We start from the raw sequence: 12,543 nt of genomic DNA, 5'->3' as shown, positions 1-12,543 counted from the left end.
GATCTTGTTTACGTCAAAACTGAAACCAAGCCGTTCACACAAAACGCATATTTCGTGCATTTTCTAGAGGGACATCTATCACCGTTGCACTTGCGTCTCGCATAAAAGATGTTTAGAAAGCCATGTAAAATTAATGCAAGTTTAACTTTGAAAAAAACATATATTGAAACTTTATGGCGGGTTTTTTCCCCATCCCACTGCAACTCATGTTTTTAAATGAAAAATGTACTCTGTGTGATTGGCTTTCCGCCCTTTGTATTAAACTATGCATACATGCATGATGCTGTTTTGTTTATAGTTGTTTAAGCAACTTAATTAATTATAATTGGCTTATAAACATTATGCACTTTTTTTCACAGGTAGTCGTTATCTTTATGCTTTGAATAAACATGCATTAGTAATATTTTGCTCGATGCGCCCTATTGTGGCCTCAGAAGAGAAGCCAAAAGCTATTCTTCACCATAACTAAAATTATGCATTTTAAATTAGAATATAATTCGAATTTTGATAATATTTAAGTACAAAATTCGAATTTAGTTTTTCAGCCATTTTGACAGCCCTAATGCACATTAGTTTATATGTCAGGTCAGCTTTAGTTACTGAATAGGCATTATGTGTTAAATATAATATTAACATGACATTAACACGTTAGTACAAAATTAACATATGCGGCCTTATGCCAATGTGCTAATGATTGTGATGTCATATTCATGACTATTTCATGACTATTTAGAACGAATTATAACAATTATTTAAATGTTTTAGTCATAGTTATCTTCCTAGTTATCACCCTTCCTTGGTGTGTCGGCATAGTAATTTGTACATTAAAATGAATAACCTGGTTTAGATTATATGCTTCTTTCAAAATAGTTAAAATTGTACCAAAATGTAATTGAATCTGTAATAATATCATATCTTTTGCTAGATGACATCACATTGACCGTGGACGGGAAAGATACATACGACGAAGTGAAGAGAATGGGCCGATACAGGTGAAGTCCAATGGGCCTCAGACATACACCTGCGGCACACCACTGAATTTTGACCCAAGGGTGTGTGTAACAGTTGCCGTGTGTGTTTTTTTCATCAACAGGGAATGTAAACGCACACAGGGAGTGTCTACAACAGACCTAGTGGGTCGTATGCTCCTGTTAACGAAATCGCATCACAGTAACGTTGTGAGTAGACTTTATCGTTAATTGTGTGTGTAGATATGTGTTATGTAAAGACTTTCTGTCAGTCCCTGATTAATATTCTCCTCTCTCTCACAGGATGACACAGCCTACCAGCTCCACACAGATAACTTTGGGAAGGTGAGTTGATCTGCTTATGTGCAGATTCATATTTGACCATTAGAGGTCAGGGCTTACCTACATTTACATCTATATATATATATATATATATATATATATAGTTTTGCTTGGTAATGTCACATATTACAGTCATTTAATAGGTTGGGAATGCCATTTTATGTTGCTTTGAGTTCCAGTTGGGGAACATACTGTACATAACTTGAACTTTATATGTGGTGTATGAGGAAAAAAACGAATACATGTTGTTCATTTGAATATTCTGGCATTTGCAAATGCAAAAATTTCTCATGTATCTGTTCTCCTCAGGGTCCTAAAGGGCACAGCCCTTGGACTGGTGTCTCTCAGTTCCTGCAGACGTCTCAGAAGATCATCCAGTTCGCCTCAGGAAAAGAACCGCAGCCGGGAGACACAATTATTTATGTGGCCGGAGCTTTCGACCTCTTCCGTATCCTTTTAGAAACACGCCACTCCACACTTTGCTTCTGAAGACATCCAGAAAGCTAGGAAAAATCATGAAAATTTCAGTTGAAAGTTTTTGTGCTTTTGTTTTGGCCTTGACTATATGACCCGTATAGACATCGGTCACGTGGATTTCCTCGAGACTGTTCACAAACAAGCAGAGAAACCTTACGTCATTGTCGGACTGCACTTTGACCAGGTGTGTTTCATAAAAACAAATGCTTTACGAGATTTTACAGACCTCTCCTCCCTCATGGTGATTGTCGAAAGGGCAACATTTGCTATAACAAGCTGTTTTTAATTCTTGTGATGAACTTCGATCAGACAGAAAACCTCACGTGAACCAGAAAAAAGGAAGTTCAAAGTCACAACCTCGGCATGACGACATGCAAACCTGTTTTACACAGTTTTTGAACTTCTTTGCCTCAGGGGAAACATGCGTTTAAGTTCCCTAAAATGAAAAATACCTTACACATTACAGGTATGGTTACTACAGTGAAACAGTGGTACGTTGTATTACTATTACAAGACATAAGTGACAAAATTAGAATTGTGAATAGTTTTAAAATGGCTAAATTTTAGACCATTTGTTAGTGACATACCATAAACCTTTGGTAAGTGCATCTTAGTCAGTATTAGTGACTAGTGTGTGATTTTAATGTTTAGTAAATGTTATTATGTTTATGAATTGTATTTGTTTTATTGTTTCGTAGGAAGTGAACCGCTACAAAGGAAAGAACTACCCCATCATGAATATTCATGAGAGAACTTTAAGTGTGCTGGCTTGCAGAGTAAGTGCATAACTTACGCCTCAAGTCATTTTTTCTGTTTCGCGTAAACGTGCACCAAACTTACTGCTGCCTTTTATAATTTATTGGTAGTTAATTACCATCTCCTCCAATCTTTTCTTAGCATTTTGCATAAATTACTGCCTCCTCCAGTCATTTCTTTGGATTGTGCGTAATTTACTGTCTCCTTCATATAATAAAATCCCGTTTTATTATGTTGCACATTTCAAGTTGTTTTTGTATTCCTGACACTCTTGTTTAAGAACAATGGGCCATTGTATTCAGAGACAGGGAGTTATATAGTACAAAAAAGAGAGTATGGGGGGAAGAAACTGGACAGAAACATCTCATGGTCAAGAGAACAGACATCACAAGCAGTGATAAAAGTTCATTTGTACTGCATACTTATGAGACGCCTATTAAAAATCTCACGCCTTGAGCTATTCCAAACCATATTCAAGTTTACAAACCCTCTCATTCATCCTCAGCACACAAACTCTCATGGATCAAGCACATATCAGCATACCTAAAGCATGACGTCGCATCCAGACAGAACCCACATTGAGTTGCCGATATCAGAAACATGCAGTGAAACTCCAGACCTCCCTCATACTGTAATATCAGTGCAAACCACGCGTGCATTCCTTTCTGAAAACTGCTGAATGATGGGAGGTTTCATTTGGCTTTAAGATTTAGAACTTTGGCTGATTTGGACAGTTTTAGAATGTTTGAACCAAGAACTTTGAACTTGGGGATCTATAGAATTGTAGAACTTGAGGAACATGGTGAATTTAGAACTGGAGAACAATGAGACATAACATAAAACGTTTAGAACATAGAACCTGGAGAACTTGCAGAACAAACTAAAAAGGGAGAACTTTGAATTTGTAGAACCCTGAGATTTTAAAACTAAACTAAAAAGGAAATTAAAAGATAGAGATTGAACCTAGACAATGTAGAACTTTATAACTTAATGTAGAACTTAAAGAAATTAGATCTACAAAAATTTGAAGAATGTAAAACTTAAGGAACTTATAACTATAGGACTGGAGAACTTTGTGAGCTTGGAGAAGTCTGAAAACTTGAAAATGTAAAAATTAAAAGTTAGAGAATGTAGAACCTAGGCAATGTAGAGTTTAGAGAATGAGAATTTACAAATTAAGGAAACTAGAACTGCAAAAAAATTTGGAATGTAAAACCTCGGGAACTTAAAGCTATAGAACTGGGGAAATGTGTGCGCTAGGAGAACTCTGAAAACTTAATGTAAAGAAATAAAAGTTAAAGAACGTAGAACATAGATAGTGGAGAACTTTAGAACTCAGAGAACTCTGAAAATGTACACTGAAATTAGAACTTGGAGAACTGGAGAACTTAATGAGGTTAAAGAACTTAGAACCTAAAAATTATAACAGTTTAGAACTTGAAGAATCTACTGTAGAACTTTGAGTTTAGTTTATAATCAGTCTTCCATTTAGGCCTTGGATAACGGTCTTGTGATTGCTATAAGTTTGATTGCAACATATAATAATTGCTGTTAATAGTGTTCATCGTCTGTTTGATTATGTCTTTAATTGATTTTTCCGTACACTTCTGCCATGTACATTTACTGACATAGTCACCACTGATAAGCTACTACTAAATATATTGTAGAAACATATATTATACAGCTGCTTGCAACAATTTGTATCGTAAAAGGCGCTATACAAATAAACATGAATTGAACTGAATTTAAAGTGTGATTCTTTTTTCTTCAGTATGTGTCAGAGGTTGTGATCGGGGCTCCGTACGCAGTAGGAAAAGATCTTCTGGATCACTTTAAGGTACAGTACTAAACCATTTCACATTGTTCATTCATTGTAGAGAATAAAATTCTAGTTTTGGTATAGCCCGCTTCCAGACACAATAACACAATAAGAGGCTTGAGAATGTGGTTTGTGTGATTCACACACTACATTATCCACACATAAGCTTCTTTTTTCAGCTCAGTTCCTTTTTTTCTATTATTTTTTCAGTGGCAAATTTCCAAAGCACTACACTTGTATCCATATTTTCTGTTGTACATTGAAATATTTTGATACATAATTTTAATTATAATTTTTACATTTTAGATTTTAGTTTGAGCACTGTTCTTGTTCACACGGTGTTGATATTATAATATAACTTTATAATAATTGACAAAAAATATCTGACAATTATCTGATCTAAATGTGTCTCAACCAAGGTCATAGTTAACTAAAACTGAAACTAAAATTAAAAGCTTAAAAACATTTTATTCTAATTAATTCTAATTTTGTTTAACTTAGTTTGATTTAGTTTAAATCTGAAATGAAGGCTTTAGTGACTGAACACTATTTCAGCAATTCTGTGTTGTCCTACTTCGGGAACAATCTAGAGATTTACTGCTTGCCTCTTTAACCACAAACCCTCCGACAGTTACAGAGAGTTCAACCGTGCATTATAGTTTAACTAAAAAGAGTGCTTGGGACATTTTCTCTGTCCTGATTGGAAAAATACAAAAGACGCACAATATATTGGTGACATTATCAATATATTGGACACTTATTTTTGTTTTTGTAATATATATATATATATAACCAAAAACTACTAAATATGACAAAAATGCACAACAAAATTACTAATTAACTTTAAACGGAAAAAATAAAACCTGATTCATGTTCATTTTCTGGTTGTAGGTAGATCTGGTTTGTCATGGGAAAACCGAAGTGTTTCCTGACACAGACGGGACAGACCCTTACGCCGTAAGTAAAGTCTCCTAATATTCATCTCTCAATGATCTTCTCTTCCATAAAAACCCATTTTTACCCATTGTCTCTCTTTGCAGGAGCCGAAGAAGAGAGGCATTTTCCGTATCCTGGACAGCAGCAACAATCTGACCACCGACCACATCATGCAGAGAATCATTGAGAACAGGTTTGTGGGACAATACGAGCAAAACGTGAAAACATGGCTCACGTGAAATGTAACGAACGTATGCAAATGAGCCGTGTCTCTCTTTGTCCCGGTAGGTTGCAGTTTGAGGCCAGGAACCAGAAGAAGGAAGCTAAAGAGATGGCCGTGATTGAGGCTTTGAAGCATAAAGAGGATTCGCTGAAGACCAAGGCGGCTCTAACGAATAATTAACCGAACTGTCCAAACCGAACAAATCAAGGGCTTCGTCGTAGAACCAAAATTACCCCTGGACTGTTATATAAACACCCCGAACGAACAAAATGCCTGCGCTGAGGCTGCTTTTAAGTGGACGTGGAGGAACACAGACTAGTTTTTTTATATCGTACGACTCTTGTTTGACGACAAAAGCACTTTGTTATGCGTGGAGAGGTTTTATGATACCTATTAAATGGGTTGGAAGACATTCTCTCTGGATGGGAGGAACACTGAAAAACATTCAGCAGCTACTTTTGTATTGTGTATGAAGGTTATGGGAGCATTGTGTCATTTCAGTGGTTTTTAAATTGGCGATCCATCCGCACATATTTGTAGTTCAGCAGAGAAGCGCTTTGTGAAGAATCACTTGATGTTGACTACAATAGCATGCATACTAGCTATATGCATGTTAGCTTATTCGGATTTTATGTTGGGATTTCTTTTTTCTTTTCTTTTTTTTTAATTTTGTGTTTTATGTTCTGTGTCATGGAAATATATCCAGGTCACATTTTACCCCAAAATCAAAAGAGAAAAAAATCTTTTTTTCATAAAGAAATTTTCTTGTTTTATGACTAGTAAGGCTTTTTATTTGCATTGTGATATTATTTGTATTATTTCATTTCCATCTGTATTCTCATTACCATAATGTATCTGGACATTTATCTTCTTATTTTATTTTATTTTTTGTTTACAGTTCTCATTATTTTCAGTAGTGATTCTTATTAGATTCTCTTTATAGTAATTTTTTAACAGATATGTATAAATTAAGGATGTACTTCCATGATATATAAATACTTTACAACTTAATATATGTTGTCCTTTTTTAAATTATTATTATTGTTCTTTTTTCCATTTTGGTAGTGAGATTTTCACAAATGGGCTTATGGAAAAATAAAAAATGTGTCAAGATAGTATCACAATGCCAAAAAAAGTAAAAAGAAAAGAAAAATAATTTAAATCATAATTTTTTATTTATTTTTTTTTTGTGGTGAAATGTCATCCTGGCCATTTTTATCAGGTTTAACCCTGGCATATTTTATTCTAGTGGTGCTGTTGTGGTTTTACCTATCTCATCATCACTAGACGTTTGATATGCATGTCGTGGAAAAAAAAAAGTCTCAGAACTACTCTCTGAAGTTTTGTCAACTATTGTTTCATACACTGTCCACAGTCACATATCTGGCATTTTAATGTTTGTTGTGACATGATCAAAGTCACAGCCAAAGACTCTTTGAACTCAGGTGATTGATGTCACGTTTTTATTCATTTTAACATGTAAACAAATAATCTTTACAAACATCAGTCTCTAAACTAAGTTGATTGTTAAAAGTCAAACGTGCTTTTATCTCATATGTGCTTTTATCTTGTTTTATGCGTTTGTTGTCTGTTTTTGTTTTTAATGAATGTCAAAGCACCTTTTTAGTTTGTAACATTTCCTGCACATTTAGGGTGAATTGCTGTGAAAAAAACACTATGTTGAGTGCAGAAATCTTGAGTGACCAATTCTGAATGTGGTGTTAATGTCTTCAGACAATCTATAATTTATCATCCCATGCATCATAAACCATAAATCATCAAAACACATCCATTAATTGCAAATGAAATAGCAATAAAAAGTATGAAAACAGCTTGTTCTGACTATTGTTTGACCATTATTGCATTAAGCGCATAAAAATCGAATTATTGAATCTAATTTAGTCAATGTGAAGATTATATAAACTTCATAAGAGAAATTTTCATGAAAAATTCATAATATTCTGTTTTCCTCGTCTGCTAATGATTATTTATGGATACGTGTTTGTGCTTTTAAACACAATATAAAGTACCTGGTTTATTTTACTTAAATAAAACAAAGCTAAAACCATACCATGAAAAAAAACAATTGTTGGAAAAATATTAACTGAACTAAAATAAAAAACATATAAAAACAAAAACTACTAAAAATTACGAAAACAAAAATTACTAAAACTTGCTAATACACACACACATATGACATTTTTTATAATGGGTTTATGTGAAGATTGTTTTAAGTTCACTTAAATTAGAAGTTATTTTTTTTTAAGTCTATTAAATGTTAAAATTGATACCTCTCAGTCCCAATTATACTGTAATGTTGAATGGCTATAGTCGATTGTTAAATATGGGGGGGTTTTATATAGACATCAGTAGTATTGCTATCAGTGATACTGGTCTTCAGTCATAAAAAAAGATGCCATTAAACAAATATAAAAAATACACTGTGTTAATGTTGTTTGTACATTAATTTGAAGATTGAATGTGAAATTATTGCAATATAAAAGTATATTTAAAAACTTTAATGTTAGGTGGGCTTAAGTGCAATTAATTTCAGAAAAAAATGTGATTAATTAGTTAAATTTTTAAATCAATGTACAGCACTAATATATATATACATATATATCAGTGATAGTATAAAGTATCAGTGACACTGTAAATTGACATTTAAATACAAACATTTTAAACTGAATTTTAAGGCAGGTTTGCATTTGTGTGGTCACTGATTGTACAGAGAAAATGTTTATGGTTATTAATAAAAAATAGTAGTGTTTTATGGTTCATTTAAGCTGATACTTGATAAGTATTTTTTGGCTGATTCCATGTTTTAGTTTTTGTTGTAGTCTATTAGATCAAGATTAAATTAGATCAATATTTAAATGATACTAAACTTACTATGCAATTTGCCATAATATTTTATTTAAATTTATTTCGATTTAATTTATTGATTTCATATTTTATTTCATTGTTTACATTGTATTTTATGGTGTTTGTTGTTGTTTGGTTGTAATTACTTTTAACGTTTTTACTTTATTCTGTTTTTCAGACTTTATATAAAATCTTTAATTAATTAATTTATTTATTTATTGCTTTATTTAATTTAATTTAATTGTATAATGAGTTACACGGACTGGACTGCCAGCAACTCTCGCACAGCGCTTGAACAAAACCAAACAAAACCCATCTCAGGTGACAAAGTTCCACAAACGTTACGTCACTTCCTTCCTAAAGAAAGAGGACACCCCCAAAAGAGACGCTCTGTAGGCGACATACACCATTTAGTTTGCGCGTAATGAACAGGTAGAGCTGTGTTGTGGATTAGGAGTGTTTGCGTGAGATCTCAATGGACACAATGATCCCGAACCAGCACGAGTACTGAGCCTGAAGAAATTAACCGGGAACAGGCGAATTTGAAACTTTTTTCTCTTTCCTCCTGTACGATCGGGACCATCCCAGCCTCTCTCTCTCAGATTTGGAATCAGATCTTTCCAAAAACACACGCGCAATTGACTTTGGTGTCATTTTACGCGTTAACCGGAGGGACTTTGGATAATAGCGCGGGGGGATCTCGCTGGGATGTTTTTACGCGACTTTGAACAATCCTCTTCGGTTCCATCCGTGATGTTGGGATTTCTGCTGGATCTTTAGCTATGAGCTCTGGATATGGGTCTGTGTCTGGGCTCAGAGGTGACAGAGGAGGGAAAGAAGGCGAAGATCCACAGCTCGCAGATAGACAGAGATCTGTACGAGTACGCCAAGAGAGAGATGAACGTGGTGAAGATCCTCATGCTGGGTAAGAAGGTCCCATCCAGATGTTTGTTAATCTACCCATTGCTTTTAGCCGAAATAACATGGGTTTTGATGTTTACATGGTCCTGCTTATGCATTAGAAATCAAATTTTGGGTATTTTAGTTTATTTGTAACTAAAAGATTGTGGGTTTGAACCCAAGTTTATTGGTTCAGCAACAGATATGGACTTGTGATTGAAAGTTATCAGTTTAAATAGCCGATCTGTGCTGGTAACTCTAAGAATGTAGGTTTAAACCCCAGATTTGGTTGGAAACCTACCTACGGATTTGGGCAGAGAACGTCAGGCTTGGGCAAGTAACAACATATTAGGGCTTGTACCTCCTACAAACCCCAAAATATTATGTTACCTGCTCAGATCTGAAGTTTTAGCTGATGTGTATAAAAGGTTGTAGGTTCAAGTCTCAGTTATGGGTTGAAACTAAAAGGTTGGTGGATTGAACCTCAGATCTGGTCAGTGAAATGGAAGGTTGTTGCTTTAAAATATCAGATGCATGCAGTTAACTGAAAATTTGTGGGTTTGAAAATGAGAAATGGACTGATATCTGCAAGGCATTAGCTTCATATAAGATCTGTGCTGGTTTGAATTTCATATTTGTGCAGGTAACTTGAACCATTCTGGGTTTAAATTTGATATTTGTGCATGGTAACTGAACCATTCTGGGTTTGAAAGTCAGATTTGTGCAGGTAACTTGACAGTTCTTGGTTCGAACCTCATATCTGGGTTGGTAATTAAAAGGTTGTGGGTTTGAATTTCATATTTGTGCAGGTAACTCGATGGCTCTAGGTTTGAAACTCAGATGAGGTCTGGTAACAAAGGTTGTGGGTTTGAATTTCATATTTGTGCAGGTAACTCGATGGCTCTAGGTTTGAAACTCAGATGAGGTCTGGTAACAAAGGTTGTTGGTTTGAATTTCATATTTGTGCAGGTAACTGTAAAGTTCTTGGTTCGAACTTCACTTCTAGGCTGATAATTGAAAGGTTGTGGGTTCAAATTTCGTATTTGTGCAGGTAAATAAAAGATTCTGAGTTCCAACCTCAAATCTTGACTCATATCTGAAGCATGGCATGTTTGAACCTCATATCTGAGCTGGTAACTTAAAGGTTGTGGGTTTGAATTTCACATTGGTGCAAGTAGCCTAATTGAAGCATTTTGAGTTAAAACGTCAGATTTGTGCAGGTAACTGGACAGTTCTTGGTTCGAACCTCAGATCTGGGCTGGTAATTGAAAGGTTGTGGGTTCAAATTTCATATTTGTGCAGGTAACAGTAAAGTTTTGCGTTTGAACCTCTCATCTGGGCTAATAATTTAATGGCTGTGGGTTTTAATTTCATATTTGTGCAGGCAACTGTAAAGTTCTGGATTCAAACCTCACTTCTGGGCTAATAATTGAAAGGTTGTGGGTTCAAATTTCGTATTTGTGCAGGTAACTGAAAGAGTTCCAACCTCAAATCTTGACTCATCTGAAGAGTGGCAGGTTTAAACCTCATATCTGGGCTGGTAACTGAAAGGTTGTGGGTTTGAACTTCAGGAAGAGTTGATTTATGAACAGTGAAGACTGTACTTTCGAACCAGACATTTATCTTGGGTTAATATAGGAGGACTGTACCATTTGTAGGTTCTGTTGTTAAAACTGTAAACTAAATGACTGATTAGTAATGTTGAATGACCTATTTTGATGTAGGTGCTGCTGAAAGTGGGAAAAGTACGCTGGTCAAACAGATGAAGATTATCCACAGTCATGGATTCACCAAACAAGAGCTAGCCAGTTTTAAGGTAAGACATTTTATGATGTTGATTTCACATACTCACTTGCAAGAGGTTAATTGCATTTAATAGTTTAACATTTGTTCTGTGCTATATTTTGTCTGTGCGCTCTGTAATTCCTCTGCCATCTGGGAAATCAAGCCGCTGTGTGTGTTTGGGGATTATTAATAGTTTAAGGGGTCATTGGTTCAGCTGTAAAACGAGACCTCAGTTCAATGGAAGACTGGATCTTGCCTCAGCATGTTTTTTGTTCTGTTTGGAAGAGAAAGCGGAAGGGGGAAGGAAACATATGGAAACATGAAACACAGAAAAGTTTTTAGGTTTTTAAACCATTAAAAATGGCCGACTTCCAAGAACATTTTCTCTATAGTTTGTTCGACAGCCAGTGTGCACTTCCTCTATAGTCTCATTGCACACCTTTTTTGACCCGTCACTCACAAGTGTTACCATGGCAACATAGTAAAGGTGCACTGCACGCTGGCTCCTTTAGAGTAACCTGTGGTCCATGTACGCCTTATCGCCATGGGAACAGAAAAGCGATTGATTTGCTCATTCACAGTAAACCGCAGCCAGCTGGATTCTCAACATGATCATCAGCCCTGGTATCACTAAAACTGCAATTTTTGACTGTCACTTCGAGGCGAAACGTCATTTTTGGCAACAACAATAGTGTTATTCAGTCCCCTTCTTCAGTTACCCAAAAGACCCTAGGCTAGGGGTAGGCAGCGTGAATAAAGTAATTTAATATCACTGTATATATGACGAACTTGTTATACTTTGCTTGAAATTCAATGGAAAAAACATTAGTACTAGGCTACGAAAGGTTATTTTATGGCTATATATAGACTTTACAGTTCAGCTTGCAAAAATAAAGACTTTTTATTTTGACTTCATCAAACTTTGTTGGGCCGAATACGGAGCCTTGCTGTATCCCGAACTCAAGATGTGAATTAAACATTGCTTGTCTACATTTACTACAAAATTATGCTATTGTATGACACACTTTACCTTTTGACTGACAGGTTAAAAGAAATGTACTAGGAGTTTGTTGACTTTAGAGAATGTGCATGTTGGCTGCAGAATGCATAGAAAAATGCTAACTAATGTTTTTTGAGAGAATGCTACCTTACTGAAACTTACCTCAGTATTTCATTCCCTCACGTTTAGCTGCTAAACTGTGAACACTTAAAACAATAATGGTGGATAGCCGAGTGCTAACGTGACTAACTAATGAAACAGTACAGTTTGTAAACCAAAATATGTCTACTGTAATGTTTGAAGAACGCCAGACAAAAGACGCTCTGTCTTAACTTTTGAACGCAGAACAGCTGTATCACAGGCGCAGCAGCCTAACTAACTCGCTCGTCTCTCCCTCATTAACCCTATAACTGCCGGTGCAGCAAAATAAACAGCAATTTCACAATGATTATAAAGTCTGTGCGCTACACTA

The 12,543-nt window shown here is 35.2% G+C and overlaps 2 protein-coding genes across 2 annotated transcripts in view; both read left to right on the top strand.

Moving 5' to 3' along the window:
• LOC107756034 (ethanolamine-phosphate cytidylyltransferase-like) overlaps positions 1 to 6,220 on the top strand; it is an 8,904-nt gene extending 2,684 nt beyond the window's left edge. The window contains exons 4-13 of the mRNA XM_016573009.1: positions 926 to 992; positions 1,094 to 1,178; positions 1,272 to 1,313; positions 1,620 to 1,758; positions 1,889 to 1,971; positions 2,486 to 2,563; positions 4,315 to 4,380; positions 5,254 to 5,319; positions 5,403 to 5,491; positions 5,587 to 6,220. Coding sequence (XP_016428495.1) covers positions 926 to 992; positions 1,094 to 1,178; positions 1,272 to 1,313; positions 1,620 to 1,758; positions 1,889 to 1,971; positions 2,486 to 2,563; positions 4,315 to 4,380; positions 5,254 to 5,319; positions 5,403 to 5,491; positions 5,587 to 5,701 — 830 coding nt within the window. The 3' untranslated portion in view covers positions 5,702 to 6,220. The remainder of the gene's footprint in view (positions 1 to 925; positions 993 to 1,093; positions 1,179 to 1,271; positions 1,314 to 1,619; positions 1,759 to 1,888; positions 1,972 to 2,485; positions 2,564 to 4,314; positions 4,381 to 5,253; positions 5,320 to 5,402; positions 5,492 to 5,586) is intronic.
• Positions 6,221 to 8,736: 2,516 nt separating this feature from the next.
• Positions 8,737 to 12,543, top strand: part of LOC107756032 (guanine nucleotide-binding protein G(o) subunit alpha-like) — a 40,233-nt gene continuing 36,426 nt past the window's right edge. Inside the window, exons 1-2 of the mRNA XM_016573007.1 lie at positions 8,737 to 9,311; positions 11,011 to 11,102. Coding sequence (XP_016428493.1) covers positions 9,182 to 9,311; positions 11,011 to 11,102 — 222 coding nt within the window. The 5' untranslated portion in view covers positions 8,737 to 9,181. The remainder of the gene's footprint in view (positions 9,312 to 11,010; positions 11,103 to 12,543) is intronic.

Source organism: Sinocyclocheilus rhinocerous, unplaced genomic scaffold (genome assembly GCF_001515625.1).
Source record: "Sinocyclocheilus rhinocerous isolate Xijiao unplaced genomic scaffold, SAMN03320098_v1.1 scaffold1283, whole genome shotgun sequence".
NCBI lineage: Eukaryota > Metazoa > Chordata > Actinopteri > Cypriniformes > Cyprinidae > Sinocyclocheilus > Sinocyclocheilus rhinocerous.
This window is presented reverse-complemented; position numbering and strand designations above follow the sequence as displayed.